Raw genomic sequence first — 21,974 nt, forward strand, 5'->3', positions numbered from 1 at the left:
GAACTAAATAGCTGTGTGAGATTGTGCTATGTTGTGTAATTGTAGAAAAGCACTTGTGTCGGACACTGTGTAACTTTGTGTCGCTAGTGACCCTTGATGGAAAGCTCCCATACACGACTCGCGCTTGTGTGTGCGTCATACGGAGAGTGAGCTACGCATCTGATTCGGCATCACTGATGCATGCTCTAATATCATTTAGTGTAGTTTGGTGTAGTGAAGTTATTTGTGTAGTTTTAGTTATTTGTCTCTAAAAAAAATGGGTCAACAGCACGATTGAAAACATTTGTTTTCTGTCAACATAGAGTTTCCTTCAAGAAAGGCTGGACGAAAAAGTTAGTATTTTCATTTATATAAAAGGAATTGTTTTAATGTTGTTATGTCATATGTTATTTATTATATTATTATCCAATTATGTTATGACATATCGTTTTCGAATGAAAGATTTCATTACTCAGAGAGCGATCTTATTTTCCAATAAATTTATATTTTTGATCGAAAATGAATTTTGATTCATAAGTTATATATAAATAATATATACATATAAAATATAATAATATATAATATTATTTAAATAATATAATATATATATATAGAGAGTTAGATGTCCCATTTAATACTTTCACTTTTATAAAGCACATGATTCTTTATTCTCTAATAATTAAATTATCAAAATAATAAAATAATATTCTTGAAATTGTTCATTGATCTAAAAATCCAAATATTTCTATTAACACAAAACGGATTTTTGACGCCATTAATCACACTTTTTGAGTGATGACTTGTATCATTTGAAAACGATAATATTTGGTAATTTGACTTCCATAAAGTCCATTAAAACATTAGTATTATGAAAATTGTTCTACATTTTTTTCAAATTATATTGTTACGTCCAGGCCCGTGGAAAGGATGGGTCAGAGGAAGGGCGTAACAAGAACTGTTCCGATGTCAAAAATCTTTGATTTCCCTCTCAATTTTGTTTTTATTATTTTCAGTTTCTTCTTGATTAATTTTTTCTTCTTTGTCTTCATAATGAATTTCTTCGATGGTAGGATTTTGTTGATTTTCTTCGTTTTTTATTTCGTTATTTGTAAATTCTTCTTCCGTTGGATTATTTAAAGTTTCCTCTGGTTCGTGATCGTTGAATAAATCGCTTAGATTTCAAACGCAAGGTAGGAACTTGAACTTCCATTTCTTCATCCAGAGTACTTATAATGTTTAAATATGCTTTTCCATTGATGTTTTCAACGATAGTATCTCCTAAATGAATTCCAGGCTATTTTTAATCTTGGTATATATCCGACCTTTATCTCTGGGTTTTCCACTCTTACATAAAATACTGATTCGGAACCGGGAGCCACTGTAATAGTTTCAGGTGACAAGAAAGGTATGTTTATTCCGGAAACGTTTAAGTGTTCTTGAGCGTAGTCGATTTTTGACGAGGTTTGTTCGAAAAAATCATTTCCGAGAATCCCAGATTGCGAGATCAGGAAATCGTTAGAAACGATATGGAAAGTAACCGGTCTTTCGAAGAGAATTAGCGTAATTTCGCCCAGATGTAAACAGGATAATTATTTATACCGTTTAATTTTAAGATGTTTGTACAGTTAATACTTATTCCTTCAGGTACGAAATTTTTTTTAATAATGTTTGGTCCAGATCCTGTGTCTAACATAAAAATTATCTTAATCATGTCGCTTATGGTTATTTGGACGGTAGGCACGCGACTCTGTTTGTCGAGATTTACGGTTACAAATCTTATTCTTGTTTCGGTTTTACCTACTTGACTACTTGAGTTTTGTGTGGGCGCGTTTTTTGTTCGGGCCCCTGCTGCGCACCCGATGTCGAGGGGCTATTGTAGTTTCCCTGTGCCTCGTTTTTCTTTTGATTATTAGCAAGGCGCACTTGGCAATTTTCTAACCGGTGTCCTTGTTCCTTGCAATATCGACAAAACAAAGAGTTTCCGGTTCTTCCTTGTTGGTTGATGCTGGATCGGCAATCCTTTGCAACGTGCCCGTAATTATTACAAATTTTACACGTGGTCTTGGGCCGATTTTTATTTTATTTCCTCCAACAGTTGTTAGCTGAATGTCCAGGTTTTTCGCACCATTGACAAATTATTGAAATTCTGTTAGCTGTATTGTTCATGTTACCTTGTTGACAAATTTTAGCATTGTGACCGGGTTTTGAACATAATTGACATGTGGTTAATTTTTCTTGTATTATATTGACCGACCGACGGACTTAAGGGTCGCGATACCGGCACTTGTCCGCGGTGTATCCACGTTTTTTGCAAATTTGGCAGATTAGAATGTCCGTTCCTAAATCTGTGCGGTTGTTAGTGGTCTGAGATACCTGTAAATATTTTCTGCAGTCATTGGCCATGTGCCCTTGCTTATAACAGATTTGACAGATTTCTCTTGAACTGGCGTTTCTTTGTCTTCTTGAATGACCCGTTCCCTGTCGTAATTCTGTCATTTCCCAAAGCTCTCTCTCTATCCTTAGAGCGTCGGCTACTATCGCATCTACTTCTAAAGTTTTCGAAATTCTTTGTTCGATTTCTGGTTTTAATTCCTTAATGAAGCATTTGTTTATATCTTTTTCTAATGACGCCTTAATATTCTGATCAACCGCAATATTTCCCGAGGTTTTATATGCTTCTAAAATTTGTTTTCCCAGGAATTTAACTCTGTTTGCGTATGTTATTACATTTTCGTCGCTTTTTTGATATATACACCCTAATTCTCCTTGCAACTGATAAATATTTTTAGTTGGTCCATATATCTGCTTTAAGTAAGTGGTTAATTGTGAAACGCTATCAAAATTTTGATCTTGTATTGAGCGACGGGCTTCACCGATTATTCTTGTTCTTATTATTCTAGTTAGCTGCGGTTCTGTTTCTTTAAGTAGCATAGACTTTGCTTCTTCACATCCTTCGAAGAAATAATTTAACGGGATATTTTGACCGTCGAAACAAGGAACAGCCTTGACCGCGTATTTAAGAGTAGTGAAAGGATTATTCTGCGTCATGGTGTTATCGTAAAAATTCCCTAAATCTATTTCAATTTTAGATTCGGTGCCGTTTACAAAAATATCGCTGTCGGATGTGTCACTGATATAGGAATCTTGTTCGCTATTTGTCTCAGTGGCTGTTTCGGTTGAAGAAAAATTAATAATTTTCGGAGATCGTGTGGAAGTAGATGTAGTAGGTGTTGAAGTGTAAGGTGGTTCAGGTTTATCGAATTTTGGCCGCTTGTGTTTTTCTAGCACTAATTGAAAATTTCGTTCTACTTCGTCTTTATCGGTTTGCCCTCTTGTCCCTTTACTCATTCCAGCTTAAGATCACACATTTCAATCAATCCCGGGCGAGCTCCCAATTTTTCAGTATGTTACGTCCAGGCCCTTGGGAAGGATGGGTCAGAGGAAGGGCGTAACAGGAACTGTTCCGATGTCAAAAGTCTTATCGACGAGTGACTCGGTCGAGCGAGCTGATGCTTAGCAAAACAGATAAATGACGGTATCGTTATTACTCTGTTTATGCGAACGCTCTCTCGGTGATCCCTTTTTGGTAAGAGAATCTCTTTTACACGGGACGGGACCAAGTGTGATCTTATGCGGAGGTGATTGAGGGAGTTAAATAAATTTATCTATCATTTAATTATTTTGGTTTACATTTATTCAATTAACGCTATACATATGAGCTTATTATTTTATAATTTTAGTATCGACTTTAGATTTATTTGTGTATGAATATGTGTGTGTGTGTGTGGATCGCTGGTGTTACATACTACGGAGGCCATCAACCAGAAAAGAAGGGGAACGAGAGCGATTTTAAAGATTTTATTCTGGTTGATATTTGTTACAATAGTTTAGTAAGAAATAATAAAAATTTGCGAAAAGTGTGATGAGTGTTACGACGCGATTTAGAGTAGACTTACTACTTAGGCGGATTTAGTCGTAGTTCGGCAGCTGGTTTAGTCGTAGTTCAGCTACGGCTCTTGTATTTCATTCGGCGGGTCGTCGACGTTTCGCACTGACTCTAATTATTTAGGTTTTATGCAGAATTCTTGATATGCGAAGTGAATTGTTAGAATCAGCAAACGACCGAAATGAGTCAAAGTACAATTGAGCGAGACTTAACGGTGCTGAATTAACTGGTGAAAAAGAATGAATGTGGATGCCAAAATACTGAATAGATGAAATCGAGTATGTGTAATACTGAATGGATCGGAAAAAATGTAATGTCCCTTAGTGCGCGAGTATTTCCTTTTTATATTGAATTTTGAGGGCGTGTTAACATTTTTGGGCGGGAGTACTCTTGAGCTTTCGACGTGTAAAAAGCTGTCGTTTGGTGAGATCCTTCTCCTCCTTAATTTTGATTGTCGCTGATTGGTGAGCTCTGTACGGCCTCTTGGGAAATTTGGAGGTTCTTCATTTGTTTATCTCTTGAGATTATGCAGCTGTGTTTGTTGTTTATTCATTTAGAAAATCTAGCTATCGATCCTTTCCGGTATCGTGTTTAATAACGGTCCTTCTTATTGCGCGACCCTTCTTTTTTTTGTGACTGATTGGACGATTATTGCTTCGTTTTCGTAACAGTAGTCAGAGTCGCTTATCACTATTTAGAAATTTATTATAAACAGCTGTCACTTTAGGTGGTCCGTCAGGCAAGTTCACTTATTAAATGTCTTTTAAGTTTTCGTCGCCGTTTCAATTCTACGGTTGCAGCTCTAATTATCTGCTTCGAATTACGGTGATTCTGTTTTATTTAAAATTCTTTTAGAGTTAGAGAGCCGTTCTGGTGTTTATGCTCGATTCAATTTATAAGATTTCTTTGGTTATCTTATTTAGAGTGGGTCTCGCTTTTCAGAGATTTGTTAGAATTTTATTGTCCACGTAACGTAAGATTTGTGGAATGTGACTAAGGTGACAGCTCTCACGGTTTGATATTTCACCGTAGAACATTCAGAATTACTATTTCTAAATATTTATGCATTCTTTTCGAAAAGAAAGAATCGTGAAGTCTACAGGACATAACAATATCTTTAAAACAATTCCTAAATAAAAAATATAAATAGTATATATAAAGTCTATTATTACAATGCGGTTTGCATGTGCACATTAGTTAAAAAATAACTCTAAAGGCAATTTATTTGTGAGCTGGTTGCATTTTATGCCAAATGCGGTTTGCATATGCGCACTGGTTAAAAAATTATCCCAGAAGCGATTTATTCGTGAACTGGTTGTAATATTTTGTACCAGATGCGGTTTGCATGTGACATTTTGCGCTGCAATTGTAAAAAATATTTTGTTCCCTCCCTTTATCGATACCGCGGCTATGAAATATAGTTGCGAGAGGGAAAAATTGCAAAAAAAGAATTGGCCAAAATGCTGAAAAAGGAGATTAAAACTTGCGGATTATTCATTGATGTTAAAAATTGATGCTTAGGTGCTTCTCCTGATGGGCTCATAGATAAAGATGGCCTGGTAGAAATAAAATGTCCTCTATCAGCTGAACATTTAACAGCGGAAGAGACTATAAAGACGCTGCCTCAATTAAAAAGCGTTTTTGATAAGAAAAATCCAGATAAGATGAATCCAAAACATCGATTTTTCTATCAAGTTCAGGGCCAGTTAAGTGTAACGCAGCGAGATTATTGTATTTTTACTGTGTGGACGCCAAGAAGCTTAAAAATAGTACATGTTAATAGGGACAATGTATTTTGAAATACTCAAATGCTGCCCTTTTTAATACGTTTCTACTATGATTGTATGCTGCCCGAAATCTTGGATAGTCGACATATAATAGACATATACCTATTAGAAATCCTAAATATATAATAGAAACTCAAGAAGCAGCCAAAAAATTTACTGGTCGAAAAAGTCGTCGACAATATAATATAGACGAAAATATTATCGAAGAAAGTCAATGTTGCGAATCCAATATTTTACCAATGGAAGCAACTAATACTACTGTTACTGTTCTGACAAATGCGGAACAAGATGACGATTGCATCATTGTTAGTTCATTCACAAAATGAAGAAGAACTAACTAAAAATGATATAGCGAGACATAAAGAATTTCTCGATAACCAGGTTATTCCTTTTAATTTAGTACGGGACAATGTATTACCTGTACGTAGCAAACTAAACGACGAATCATTGGACCGATTTTTACGCGTCGTAAGAAATAAATCTCATTTTGAAACACAAAGTGTGCTATATTTAGAATATCCTCATGTAATTGAAGCAAGTCATAGCGACAAAAGTTTACAAATTATTGAAGGAAATTATAGTGATCACTGACGATGTATATTTTTTGACGGCACCAAGCTTCGAGTGTACGACAGTTTATTGTATGTACAACCTAATCCGGTTGTACATACAATAAATTGGCGAAAAAAATACATTCATCGTCGTTATCCACAAATAAGTGTAAATGATATAATATTTGCAAAGGTTCAAGTACAACCTAACGACACATGTTGTGGAATTTATGCTGCAGCTTTCGCCACAACTGTAGCACTAGGAAGAAATCCTTGTAACAAGAAATATTCCAATCGTGTGGAATACATGAGACAACATTTTCTTAATATTATATAACAGAAAGTAAACTGTCGCTTTTTCCAAAATGGTAATCCAATGAATCATTGGAAAAAGACGCTTCAATATTATTGATTTCTTTGTACTCGGAGAGACGAAAATAATACATACATTATGATTGCGTTCTCACGGGAACGGGCGATGGATAGGGCCCATTCTATATATAAAATATTCTATAAATATATTTTATATTATATATGTTACATATAAAGCTAGGGGCGATTTAACGTGTACTGGCATTATACGTTTCTTTTTGTTAATTACACATTGACGTTCCATATGTATATATGTCAAATCAATGTATATATTCATATTCTGTTGCATTTCTTTGTTCGACCAAAATTATTGCCATGCAAAGCCATGTACGGGAAGAATTGTCATGCAAAATGTGTGCAATAAATATAAACAAAATATTTAATTATTTAAGAATTATATGTATATAACATTGTACATCTAATGTTATATACTTATTTTTATCTCTATACAATAAATACAAATAAATTGTTAAACTTTTTCTTTAATTTTATAAATGTATAGTATTATATATATTTATGAAATAAATATTTTATCATATTTGATATCTCTTAGACACTTTGCACACGTCTATTTCATCTTGTACATAGTTTTATTATATCATGGTTTTGCATATGCCAAACATGCAATAAATAAGAACTAAATATGCTACAATGTTTAATTTGAGAAATATATATGTGTATATAACACTATATATATCTAATATCATATACTTTTCTTATTTTTATCTGAATGTAATAAGTGCAAATAAATTGTTTATTATTTATAATACATATTAGGTATTGAGTACATAATTATCTCTATTTTGTATTTTGTACCCTAATGTGTGTGAAAAAAGTTATGAATATGTGTATTTACAATAATAATAAATATATATATTTATATAGTATGTATATTGAATGCTATTATAAAAATTCGTTTTAATAATTTCATTCATTATGGTATAAAATACATAATTAAAGCATAATTTTATATTCAATATCTAATTGTATTTCTAATATACAATTTATTTTCATTTATATTACATACAGATAAGAATAAGAAGTGTATGACATTAGATATATAGTGTTATATATACATTTCTCAAAAAACATTGTAACATATTTAGTTCGTACTTATTGCATATTTTGCATATGCAAAGCCATGATATAATGAAGCCACGTACAAGATGAAGTAGACGTGTGTAAAGTGTCTAAGAGATATCAAGTATGATAAAATATTTATTTCACAATATATATATATATATATATATATATATATATATATGCATATACAGGGTGTCCCGAAAATACCGGTAAATATTTTAATGGCAGGTTCTTTAAAACATTTTAAGACGAAAAGTTTAATACAAAAATGTCGAGGCTACAATAGTTTTCAAACTAGAAGCAATTATATTTCACGAATGATAGGGCTGAGATTTCGCGCTCTCAGGTACGGCAAAATAACAAGTGATAACATAATATTCATAATGTCGTGAAAAGAGCGCTATATACATAATACTATAAAAGAAAAAGTTTAACAATTTATTTGTATTTATTATATAGATATAAAAATAAGTATATGACATTAGATGTACAACGTTATATACACATATTTCTCAAATTTAATTTGTTTACACACATTTTGTATATGCCTATTAGTCCTCTACATTATGTTCAGCCTTGCGATGAAATTTTGGTCGAGAAAAAAAGTCGTTTCTTTATAACCATTTGAAACGACACATGTACAAAGATTACGCATCAGTGTGTACTATTACCACACAACAAATAGCTCTTCGCAAGCGAGCGAAAGAGACGATAATAGAAGCGAGCGAGACAGTAATAGGAATGAGGGAGACAGTAATAGGAATGAGGGAGACAGTAATAAAAGCGAGCGAGACAGTAATAGGAGCGAGCGAGAGGGGCATAGCAGCTGGCAGAGAAAACTCGAGGCTCAAGCCTTTGCTTGCATGCTGCTATTCCCGTTTCGCTCGCTCCTATTGCTATCTCGCTCGCTCATGCCAATGCTTCGGTATCCTCTTAGACCGGTATTCATAGTCCATTCTTATATTGAAGCTCGTCTTAAAATTCTATTCGGCCATCTGATTGGCTGAACGTAGTTTTAAGTCGACTGAAAACATGTCTTAAGATGATCTTATATATAAGAACGGACTATAAATACCAGCCTTAAGTCTTTATTCCTAATTTGTATGTTAATTTCCTTATTTTTTTCATTGTATTTCAGTCTTTAAACTTTCTTTTAACCCGTTTAGAAGATATATTATTATTATTAGAATATTTCATTATACTATTTATTAGAGGGAAATTCTCTAACATTTATAATATATACTTGGCGCTTATTTTAGTAGAAAATACACTGCAGTTTAATGGACTATTCTATAAAACGTAGTCTACAATGAGACTTTAAGACGTAAGACTTAAGAAATTAATTAATCACAATTGAGTTTAGAAAAGAATCATGAATATGATTGGTTAATTTCTTAAGTCTTACGTCTTAAAGTCTCATTGTAGACTACGCTTAATGTAGAATATAATTTTTTCAATGTATAAGCCTTGGCAAATGCTTCAAGCAGAGAGACTTTTTCGGGTACTGTATCGTTTATCACGATAAAACAAAGATTGTAGGAAGAAAATGAAAAAAGAAAAACAAAAGAAATAAACAGAAGCGACGTACATTGATCTAGCTTATGCTGCGATCAATGGGAGGAGTCTCAGGCTGTAAACCGATGCAGTGGAATAGCGTAACGCGGAACGAGAGCGAAACCAATCACGAACGTTCCTCGTTTTTCGTTGCGTTGAAACCTGACCCCTAACTACCCATGGAGCGCACCGCGGATTTTGCGCAACCAATCACAAATCATTTCATAAGGGTTAAAATCAACATTAAAACTTTTTTCATAGTTTTTAACATCTTTAGTCAATACTTCCAATAAAAAACGTATTTTATTTAGTATTTATGTACATGATAATAAAAATAAACGACATAAACAATATTTAAAGGTCATTTTAGAAACGTACTGTTCGTTTCGCGTTACGCTATTCCGCTCCATGGGTAGTCAGGTTTCAACGCAACGAAAAACGCGGAACGCTCGTGATTGGTTCCGCTCTCGTTCCGCGTTAAGCTATTCCGCTGCATGGGTTTGCAGCCTTAGTGTTTTCTTTTAGGCCGGGTCTACAATAACTGTAGTAAGCCTTAAGTCGTAAGAAATGAACCGATCATATTCATTATTCTTCTTTAAAGTCAATTGTAATTGGTTAATTTCTTACGGCTTAAGGCTTACTACATCTATTGTAGATCCGGCCTTAGAAAGCAATGACGTGCTGATCGCGTCACATTTTGTTAGAGAGGGGGAAAAGAGGAAGTAGCGGTAGCGCTTTGCGACGAGCAAACACCATTTGGTAGTATTCTCCTGATTCTTCAACAGTTCACCGCCAACCATCAACTGCCAAATCAAGAAGATAATGAACGTAGACAACGGATACTATACACATAAGTGGGTAATTTAATCGATTAACCTCGAAATATTTTAAATAATTTTCAAAATATGTTCGATTACCTGAGTATTTGTGGAAGCTTTCCAGCAAAACACACCCACACGGAACTTAATATGGACGTCTATACAACCTCCATAACTCCATACGACATCTATGTCCATGGTGGATATTGACTAAATATCTAATAGAAATCCATATTACCTCCATGGCAGATGTCATCTACAAATCCATCATGGATATCTACTGGGCATCTGTTATGGATATATGATAGATTTTTACATACATATATCTTTCTACCTACAAAAAAGTCATCTTTTGATAGATGTCTAAAAGATGTCTTCTAAAAGTCATAATTAATTTTAGTTGACGAAAAAATGTCTTTTTGATCATCTTTTTGACAAGACAAAAAAGATCTATTTTATAATATACGTGTTCCTTTGTTTGCCGCTACATGGCGTGCTCTGAACTATAACTCGTATTCAAATTTTCATAACATGTATATAAAGCTTAAAAGAACAAGTACTACTAAAAGTATAATTTAAAGTATGTCTTTTTTGTCAGTTTAACTTCTGATATAATCTCGACAAGAGATTCAGAATATGATGAAAATTTTCATCTGGTCGGATAAATTGGAGGTAGTTCATTTTATTGTCTATTTGAAGCACAAAGTCGAAATTTCTAATACTTAAATTTAAAAATACATTAATTTTTTTAATTTAAAATTATATATATATATATATATGCATTATTTTATTGAATCTGTAAATAAACAATCTATAATTACTCCATATAACGTACATATGACATCTATGAATACGTCTAATGGATGTCGAATGGAAGTATGAAATGCGGAACTGTGGATGTCTAGTAAATGTTTACGAGACGTTTCATGGATATCTAACGGAGGTTTCGAATCTCCATGGTAGACGTCTAGTGGACATCCATTAGAGGTTTTTGTTCCGTGTGAGAGGTTATAGAGAAAATTCATGTTAGGGCCCTGAAGTATAGAGAATTGTGAATATCAAAATTATACATAAAATTGTTTTAATAATTTAAGATATTATAAAAAATTAAATGAGTTTTTAGTTAAAAAATAATAATACTTAGGCGATTTATAATAATGACTTAAGAATCATGATATTATGACGTTTTTTTACAATATCATTAAAACGTCACAAAAAAGATGTTTTAAATTAGACATTATTTACAAGGAGATGACGCCAACTTGAAAATCGCTTTTTTAATGAGTCTTAGCGCGTTCGATAGATTAAAGGTAGGAGATAAAAATCCTAAAAAATTTGGGTGAATGGGCCTTAATTTAAGAAAAATCGCAAAGCAAAGTTAGGCTCACGGAGCTCGACCCCAAATAAGCGTAAGGTTAAAGTGTCTGGCAAGAAGGCGGTGTAGCCGAGAGAACTGAGGCTCCCGTCTTGATGCCTTTTGCGTCGATGGCGAGCGTTTGAGTCCCGCTGCTTCGTTTTTTTTCTTTATATAAGGTATAATAATAAAAACTTTTTTACCCATTATTTTTTTTTTTTTTTTTTTTTTTTTTTTTTTATGAACTCCGTTTTTTTTAATTAAGGAAATTTTAAAGCTGTTTAAATATTAAACAAAATCAGTTTTGCAATCATATAGTACTTATATTTTTCACAATATATAAATGTTTGTCCACAAAATGTATATATAATAAAAACATTTTATCATTTGGTATAAAATATTTTCATGCTTTCATAATCTTACGGATAAAAATTCGTATAAAAACACTGAAAACATCAAATTTTTTCGCACTATAAACATTTTATATTAGGTGGTTGCCTTAGTTCTGGTAAGTGACGTTAGATGAAGTTAGTTACAAGTTAATACTTCAAATGAATTTTAATATCTGTCAGATGTGATAGGATAGACATTGTTCTATAACATCTGACAGTTTACAGAACAGTCTTTGTGAAATATTCATTATTTTATGTATAAAATGGAACGTAGCAAATTGCATTTTCGACACTCGTTACTTTTGCTGTTTAATTTGAAATCCGCAGCGGAAGCTTATGAAACGCTTGTAAAATGTTATGGTGAACAAGCTCTAGGTAAATATTCACATAAGGTCACCCCTTTCAGAAGACAATGACCTTGACATATGTTGTCAAGGTCACTGTCCTGAGTAATGCTTAAAAGGTTTTAGCCGTCGCTCGTTGTTTACTAAAAAGTTATAAAAATTTTTTTAAATAGACGTTTTTTGCAATTATGGTGGTGGCGGCAGCGGTGGCGGTGGTGGTGGAAAAAAATGCAAAATAAATAAAATAAACTATTTAATTTTATTCTAGTTCTTATAGTCTTTCTGCCTTACTAAAGCACGTAGAATCATATTTTATTACTTTCCGTACTATTTTATTAAAAATTTTATATATTTTGTTATGGAGATTATCTCCTTTCCAAATTTTTGACGCGTCTTTAATAAATCTATCTTATTTTCATATATTACAATGTACCCTGTCTTACTATATAGAACCAAACTAAAATAAAACTAATTAGTTTATTTTATTTATTTTTCATTTTTTTCCACCACCACCATCACCACTACCACCACCACCATCACCACCACCACCGCCACCACCACCACCACCCCCACACGGAACAAAAACCTCTAATGGATGACCACTACGCGTCTACCATGGAGATTCGAAGCCTCCATTAGATGTCCATGAAACGTCCCGTAAACATCTATTAAACATCCACAGTTCCGCATTTTAAACCTCCATTCGACATCCATTAGACGTATTCATAGATCTCATATGTACGTTATATGGAGCAATTATAGATTGTTTATTCACAAATCCAATAAAATAATGCATATATGTATATATAAGTATAATTTAAAATATGTCTTTTTTGTCAGTTTAACTTTTGATATAATCTCGACAAGAGATTCAGAACATGATAAAAATTTTCATCTAGTCGGATAAATTGGAAGTAGTCCGTTTTATTGTCTATTTGAAGCACAAAGTCGAAATTTCTATTATCTAAAATTAAAAATACATTAATTTTTTTAACTCAAAATTATATACATATATACATATATATATACAGGATGTCCAGTAATAATCGCCCAACCTTTCATGGACAGGTAGAGCAAGTCAAACCGAATAGAAAAGTCCTTTACCATTTTGCGATCTTCTTAATAATTACCGAGAAATTAATTAACAAATACTGACAAATCCGCGCGAGTATAGGTGCGCTACTCATACACAGCCATTGCCAGTCGTAGACCGCTCCTCCTATTATATCATTCAATGAGCGTCTAGTAACCGTGTAGCAGTAGGATGGGCCTTCTCGCCGCGCGCTTGTACTCGCCTGGATTTGTCAATCTTTGTTAATTAATTTCTCGGTAATTATTACGAAGATTGCAAAATGGTAGAAAACTTTTCTATTCGGTATAACCTGCTCTATCTGCCCATGAAAGGTTGAGCGATTATTACCGAACACCCTGTATATATATATATATATATATATATATATATATATATATATATATATATGTATATATATATATATATATATTGTTGTGCCCGTGCCGTGAGAATAGGGTCTTCCGGGATATTCGCCCAAAGAGTTGGAACTCAGGCAGCAAATAAACGCCGTACTTGTATAGTAGAAGAATATATTTCGGTCGTACCGTTACACTTATCTTACACTACTGTTACTCGCGTATTCGGTCGTCGTGTAGACGAACCGTGTCGATAGATCGATAACTTATTTACGCGCGGCTCTCTTATTAACTACTTTCTTACGAGCGACTGCGATGGGTCTCGCGATCGGTTTATATATCGCTTTAATTTCGGGGGCGGAAGGATGAGGTTTTCCGGGTCGGAGCGCGGGACGTGCTCCGTGCTCGGGTGTCGTAATGCTTATTCAGCTTGACCGTGACTTGCTTTCTTGTTGGTCACGTCTTATTTTTCTTTCTTAATCTTTCTATTTAATTCTTATTTAATTTTCTTATTTAATTCTTTTAATGCTTTGCTTTGCTTGCTTGATTTTAATTTCTTATTTCTTAATTTTATGTATTTACTTTTCCTTTCCAGGTAAGTGTATCGGGTTACGACATCCTTCCCCGTTTGGAAAAAGAAAATTTACTAGCGGTAAATTTTCTTTACCTTATTTTCGCTTCTTAGTCTATGTTTTTACATTTTGTCTTATTAATATAACATGGCTGTGTTGTTTCCGTCATCTAGTGTTGTGTCGGGTTGGTAAGGTCTGTCATAGATTTTTTCTCTTTGTACTCGTGGTATGCTTATTTGAATTGTGCTTGTTTTGTCCTGTTGTTCTTTTTTCGTTTGCTTCCTTCTTTTTACTAGGTAAGTTAACACTACAATGCTGAGTATAATTATTGTTCCTGTGATACCTGATATCGCGGGATATATTACATGTTCTCGTATCAGTAGACTGTCTTTATTTATCTGTCTGTCTGTCTCGGTCAGTGTGTTACTCAGTTTCATTAATTCGGATGGGTTCCGTATTATTTTTCGTAATTTTATGCTTTCTACCTTGTCTTTTGGTTCGTTCGTCTGTTTTTTCAATATGCTTGTTAGGTTGTAGTCGGGTATCTTTGTATTTATATATGTTGTTATGGCGGGTTTGTTCGCTTTTATTATTATGTCGGGTGTTACTAATTTACATTTTTCTTTTATTGTTATTTGCCCTGACCTTTTGATTTCGGTTTTCTTTGTTACTCCGTTACTACATGTTATTTCTATTGGCGGTCTTTTCCTAGCGGAGTATATCCACGAGTTCGCGTCACTCAGCGTTATCCATATCGTTGAGTTGGTGTGTATGTGTCGTGTGTTGCAGCTGTTTGTATGTGTGTCTGTTCGTACGTATGTCTGTACCTTGCATAACGCTTGGCTGTCTATGTGATGTGTCGGATGACTTCTTTCGCATACATATTGGTTGTCGTTTCGCATACATTTTTCTAATTCGCTTTCCGTGGTTGTAAAATACGTTCGACTATCGGTGTCTATCGCTATTATCGGTTGGCTTACTTCTATACATATAAATGTGTCGTCTTGTTTATGGACGGGTAGAGGGATTGCTTTTATTATCTCGTATATAGGGTACATTATTAATAGAAATCTTACTATCGTAATTATTCCTATACTATCGTAGTATGCGCTTATTTTTATAAATTTCTCGATCTCTCCCCAATTTTCTGGTGCAATGTTGAACGGAAAGTGCGTTCCTTGCGGTATTTGTGCCGCGATTTCCTTAAGATTATTTATTATGGTTTCAATCGGTAGTACTCTTATGTTTATTATTCCGCTTTTCGCGCTATTTAAATGCGTTACGATATCGGTAATATCCGTTATTAATCTTCTGATGATCGCGTTTAATACGATGAAATGTTTGTTCATCTCTTCTCTGTGTCCGAATCCTGTTTTCATCTGTATCCAGCTTTGTCGCATTTTCTCTGTCACATTTAAAAACTTGTCTTCATTATCCTGTATTATTTTCTCTGATTCTACATGTGCAATGGTTGCGTTTAACACTTTAATTTGATTTTTCAACGCATGCTGTAGTGTTTGTTGATTTCCTTCTAGCATTTTCAATTGTTCGTTGATTACTTTTTCGTCGTCGGCATCCATCGTGCCGAATAGCGTTTTGGCTATGGTTCCTAGTTCATCTACGAGTCCTCTCCTTGTTTTCTTTGCTAACTGATAGGTCGTTCTTAAACGTGTTAATAGAGTTACTGATTTTTCGTAGTGTCCGTACGGCGTGAAAAACGCTCTTTTACTTTTGTCACTTTCTTCCATCTTGATCTGGTGATATCCTGATGCCAGGTTGAGAGTAGTAAAATATTTTGCGTTCCCTAATTGATCCAATATGTCCGTAATATTTGGTAAAGAGAATGAGTCGCCTATTGTTAGGTCGTTCAATTTTCGAAAGTCTACCACCACTCTAAATTTTTGTTTTCCGAATGCATCTAATTTCTTCGGAACGACTATTAAAGGTGCATTCCAATGACTCACGCTTGCCCTAATTATTCCATTATTCAGCATCTCTTGCATTTGTCGATTGACTTCCCTCTTATGTTTTTCGGGCAGTCGATATGGTCGTACATTAACAGGTGCGCTATCTGCTCGTGTTGCAATTTGATGTGTCCCCGCGTTTGTACATGTGAGTGGCTCTCCGTCGGTGTGGAACACGTCACTGTATTCCTCGTAGATATCTCTTATCGCGTTTTTCTCTTTCTTATTTCGGTGTCCGGTGCGGAGCTTTTCTAATATTTTCTCGGTCCATCGTAGGCTTTTCTCCTCCGTTGTCGAATGTGCGAGATTTATCTCTGTTGCGTCTTCGGCTTCAATTTTCTCAATTGTTATCTGTGGCATTGTAATTTCGACTTCGTTTTCGTTTGTATTCATTATGCTCGCAGGGCATAAGAATTTTTCGGGTTTGACTAGGCAGTTCCTTATAAATACGCCTGGTATTATTTCCTCTGCTCGGGTTACTCCCATCATGTTGATTGTCGTTGCCACTTGTACTATCGTCTCGCTCCGAGGTTGTGATCTTTTGATAAGGGTATAGTCTCAGTATATTTCGTCCGATTCTTAGCTGTTTCGTTGAGTAATTGCATATCGCTTCTTGTTTTTTGAGAAAATCTATTCCTATTATTCCCTCGTACTCAATCGGAAAGTTGTCTTTTACGACATAAAATCTATGTTTTATTTTTTCATCTCGCAACTTTATCGTCGCATTTATTCGTCCAATGGTATATACCTGGTCCCGTCACGCCCGTCAGGGTTATTTTGTCTTCGGTTATCATCGTTTCTCCTTTTAGATTTCTCACTTTAATAAGAGAAATGGTTGCTCCCGTATCGCATAATAAATTTATTTTTTCTCCTTTTGCCTCTCGCATAGATAATGCAACTAAGTCTAGGCCTGTGTGTGAGTGAGGCTTTCGTCTTACGTGTGATACGTGATACTCGGCGGCAGGTCGACGTTGTTTCTTATCTTCTTTCTCCTCCTCGTCGCTACTTCGAGCGGAATCAGATCTCTGTTTTCTTCTTTCATCGTTATACCGATTTTTAATTTCCCGTGGCGGTTGATTTCGTTTTGTACGATTAGACTGGTCCTTATACGGTCGTCTGTGTAATATCCAGCATTCTTCTTGCCTATGTCCGGTCTTTTTGCAATGGTTGAAATATTTATCCACAGTATTCACGCGCGAGGGTCGCTCCGGTTTTGGTAATGAAAATCGCGTCGCGTATCGACTCGTCCGGCATTCTCGTCCGTAATGCCCCATTTTTCCGCATTTCTGGCATTGTGCAGTTCTTTTATTATCATGATTATACGCGGGCGTTACAGCGTTCTTTGGTCGTGCGCCGGCACATGCCGATCCCTTGACCTTCTCTTCCGCGCTCGCGGCTGATATGGCTTCTTGCAGTGTCATGTATCCTCGAGAACGTACCACGGTTTTAATGTCGTCGTGTAATCCGATTTGTTGAAATTCTCTAAGGCTTGCTGCTGTATTATTTTAACAATTATCCGCTTGTGCTCCGTCGCATAATTTTGTCCGTCTAGCATCGACTCGTACAATTCTATTGCTAGTTTGTCTGTTCGAAGTCCGTATGTTCTCGCTCTTTCGCCGGTTTTCTGTTTTAGCATATTGAACTCTATTTGCAAATGTGTCGTGCTCTTTCTACTAGCATAGCACACTTCCAGTTCTTGTTTTAATTGTACAAAATTTCGGATCTTTTGCGTCTGAAAATCTAGCATCGCTCTGCCTTTTAAATTGGTACATAGTACGACACCTAACAGAGTGACTTCGTCTAATGGGTCAATATTTTCGACCGCGTATGTTGTCACGCTTAAAAATTCTTGTAGTTTATTTTGCGATCCGTCGAATTCTGGTATTAGGCTTCGTGCCTCTTTCAAGGGTAAACTTCCGCGTCCTCGACGGTATCGTACATCGTCGGGCGAGTAGTCTTCTTCAACTTTGCGTCTGTGATTTGTTGGCGTTAGGCTTCTGTTATTTCGCGTTTCCTGTCTTTCGCGAATATAATCAATTTCAAGGTATAAGTCCCGAATTTCCTGCATCAGCATTTGTATCATCTCTTTACTATTATCGTTTGTACCGCTTGTTCCGGGTCTCGGCTCGACGTGTCTCTGTGCACGTGGTTCCGCCGATTCCTCGCTTATCTTGTTGTGTAAGCGTTCGATTTCCCTATCGACCTTGTCGGCAGTGATGTTCGATTGAGCTACCGGAGGTGTTCGGATCATGTTTCTTCTCTCACGGTATTCTAATTCCGGATTAAAAATGCTCGAGTCGTAGGACGTTAATGAAAATTCGCGTCGGTGTGTCACACGGCTTGGTGTGCTTATCGCTGACTCGGCGTCGGATAACTGACCGTCTTGATTCGCGATTATGCTACGATCTATTTCGTTGACCGGGAGTTCGCGTTCTGCTAATACGTTCGCTCCGGGTTCGCTTTCGGGAAAACTTTCGCTTGAGTAATATACCTCTAAATGTCTGCGCACTCTATTACTAATGTCTCTAAGCGCGGTTTCTGCTATTCTTTTCGAGCTTATTAAACTATTGGCTATGGCTCTTTCCGCCGATCCGCTGTGTAGCCACAATGCGTTCGCTCTATTATTTGGTCGTTCGTTTCGTCCCTCCTAAATTCACGAGTTACAATAGTAAATTTTTCCTTCGACTTACATTAGTATGATGAACCGCATTTTATTTGATCGCTCGCTCTCGCTGTTGTCCGTAGTTGAGGTAGGTCGGTGCCTTCTCAGGTTGCAGTCCGGCTGTCGTCTCAGCGTACCGGGTGTTCGGGAAGTTTCCTGGTTGTCTTCTTCGTTGTAGTGGGTGTGTTTGGTCACAACGTCCTTTATTTCTTCTGCGTCACTTGTGCTGGCGAATCCCACCGCTGCCACCAATTAATGTTGTGCCCGTGCCGATAGGGTCTTCCGGGATATTCGCCCAAAGAGTTGGAACTCAGGCAGCAAATAAACGCACTCCGTACTTGTTTAGTAAAAGAATATATTTCGGTCGTACCGTTACACTTATCTTATGCTACTGTTAACTCGCGTATTCGGTCGTCGTGTAGACGAACCGTGTCGATAGGTCGATAACTTATTTACGCGCGGTTCTCTTACTAGCGACTTTCTTACGACCGCGATGGGTCTCGCGATCGGTTTATATATCGCTTTAATTTCAAGGGTAGAAGGATGAGGTTTTCCGGGTCGGAGCGCGGGACGTGCTCCGTGCTCGGGTGTCGTAATGCTTATTCAGCTTGACCGTGACTTGCTTTCTTGTTAGTCACGTCTTATTCTTCTTTCTTAAGGCTCCTGAGTACTCGCCGCGAAACTTCGATGTCGACGGTGGCGACATATAGTTCTGTCTCTTTCCTTCTTTTAGGAAATATGTCAGAAGCGAGAAATGACAACCCAATTTATGTTGCAACCTACGTGGTATAATTATTTGCTTTTTACTAATGTTGTGATGTGCAACGTATTTATGAAACTTGTGAAAATGTACGGCTGCCAAGCTGTGTAAGGAATAAACTGTGTAAAGTAACATTTTCCTCTCCTTCGGCAGCTCTCAAATCGCGTGTTTTTTCGCATTTCAAGGGTTTATTTCGGACTCAATTTACAGTTATTTATCAATTGTCAGGAGAAAGGATTATCAGCCGTACATTTTTATAGGTGTGCTGAAGAGATTGATAGTATTATTTCGTTAAAATATGTTTTTATTTACATGTCAGTTGCAATATAAATCAGAGTGTCACATCTCGCTATTTCTCGCTAGTGACGTCACGATTTCAATATGGCCGCGGTGACTACTCAGGAGCTTTAATCTTTCTATTTAATTCTTATTTAATTTTCTTATTTAATTCTTTTAATGCTTTGCTTTGCTTGCTTGATTTTAATTTCTTATTTCTTAATTTTATATATTTATTTTTCCTTTCCAGATAAGTGTCTTGGGTTACGACAGCTGCTTGTCTATGCCCCTGGTAACCGCGAGGCAATGGCGCCGATTTACGCCGCGCGCGCTTAGCGACCGTCCTTAGGATCGTCCTTCTCGCCATCTTTTTTGCAGCGGCCTGATACTCGCGCCGGATTTGCCGATCTTTGTAAATTAATTTCTCAATAATTATTCCGAAAATCGCAAAATGGTACAGGACTTTTCTATTCCATTTAACCCGCTCTACCTGCACTCGAGAGGTGATACGGTCATTCTGAGACACCCTATATATATTGTTGGAACTTATGTATGTCTTCGTATCTTTTGTTTCCTTTAAGTTATAATGACATTTCGCCTATACCGCCAAACCAAAGTATTACGTATTTCATGGTGATTTTTTTTAGTTATTAGAATATCACTAGGCTTTTAAAAATAAAAGGAGGATTCTCTTTTTTTGTAACTCCCGGGCCTTTTTTTAGAACCTTTTTTTGGTCGGAATACAAGCGACAAGATATACCCGAATAAATTCTGTTTTAATCTATAGCGTTTGTTGTTTCTTACAAACCAGAGCGACAAGATATACCCGAATAAATTCTGTTTTAATCTATAGCGTTTGTTGTTTCTTACAAACCAGATCTCGAAAATAACAACATTATAAGCCCAGAGATTAGAATTTTTATTCAACGAATAAAAGGGATCGTCGCAAAAATCTTTTGAAAGGCAAGGTTGTTTTTTTGAGGTTAGCCAGCCACATGCAAAAGTGCAATTCGCCGAAATGGACAACGAGCTCGCAAGAATCGAAAGACTTAAGGGTCTGGAGAACTGGGGAACATGGAAGTTCCAAGTTAAAATCCTAATTCAGGCAGCGGATGCTCTTGAAATAATCAACGAAAGCATCGAAAGTCCGAAAACGCCGACAGAAACAAGAATGGGTGGCGCAGAGTTATTAGCTGAATACCAGAAGAAACTCAGGACATGGAACATTCTGGATAGAAGGCACAAAAAATAATCGCCACTACGGTAAGCGAACAACCTTTATTACATATAATAAACTGCCAGGTAAAGAAATATGGGACAAGCTCCACGAAGTTTTTGAGAGCAAAAGCGAAACGGCAAAACACATTCTCCAGCAACAGTGGTATGCCCTCGAAAGGGAAACCGCAGATGACATGGCCACTCATATCGCGAAAGTCAAAGACCTCGCATATCGTTTAAAAATGCTTGATGAACCAGTCTCAGATAGCATAATCATGATCAAAATTCTAATGACTCTTCCATCTTCCTACCAGCATTTTAACACCGCGTGGGAATCGACAAGTCAGGACCAAAAGACCCTGTCAAACCTCACAGCTAGACTCACCATGGAGGAATTACGGAACAAGCAGATGGAGGACCAAGAAAACAGTGCTTTCGCAGCGAAAACGAAGCGACGACAGACGCAAGGAGAAAGGAAGTCGGAAAAACCAGTAAAAAAATGTTTCAAGTGTGGAAAGGTTGGTCAATGGAAACGAGACTGCAGATCAAAGGCAAGTAATGCAAACGATACCAAAAATGAAAAATCGAGCGTTAAGACTGAAGATTGAGGCGTAGCTTTCGTAGGACAAATTGAATCAGCTTTGATATCTCAAGAGGATATGAAGGCATGGTACTTAGATTCTGGTGCAAGTCAGCACATGTCGCCAATACGCAATTGGTTAGTAAACTATGAAGAGCTGGACTCAACCATTCCGGTAAAGATAGGAAGCGGAAAATTTATTTATGCTGTAGGAAAAGGAGAGATTGACATCTATGCATACGATGGAAATAAATGGCAGCGAACTGTTTAACTGGAGTCTTATACGTGCCTGAATTGAAATTTAATTTGTTCTCTCTGTCATCAGCATTAGATA

The 21,974-nt window shown here is 36.0% G+C and overlaps 1 protein-coding gene and 2 pseudogenes across 1 annotated transcript; 1 reads left to right on the forward strand and 2 right to left on the reverse strand.

The window, feature by feature from the left end:
- Positions 1–1,776: 1,776 nt before the first annotated feature.
- Positions 1,777–3,327, reverse strand: LOC140664554 (uncharacterized; annotated as a pseudogene).
- Positions 3,328–16,845: 13,518 nt separating this feature from the next.
- On the reverse strand, positions 16,846–19,559 carry LOC140664555 (uncharacterized; annotated as a pseudogene).
- Positions 19,560–21,254: 1,695 nt separating this feature from the next.
- LOC140664556 (uncharacterized) lies at positions 21,255–21,668 on the forward strand. Its single transcript, XM_072889729.1, has one exon. The coding sequence runs from the start codon at positions 21,255–21,257 to the stop codon at positions 21,666–21,668; it is 414 nt and encodes a 137-aa protein (XP_072745830.1).
- Positions 21,669–21,974: the final 306 nt, after the last annotated feature.

Source organism: Anoplolepis gracilipes, chromosome 4 (assembly GCF_047496725.1).
Source record: "Anoplolepis gracilipes chromosome 4, ASM4749672v1, whole genome shotgun sequence".
NCBI lineage: Eukaryota > Metazoa > Arthropoda > Insecta > Hymenoptera > Formicidae > Anoplolepis > Anoplolepis gracilipes.

Excerpts from the sequence above, each read along its gene's own strand:
- LOC140664556 (XM_072889729.1), top strand. The coding sequence starts at position 21,255 with ATGGCCACTCATATCGCGAAAGTCAAAGACCTCGCATATCGTTTAAAA.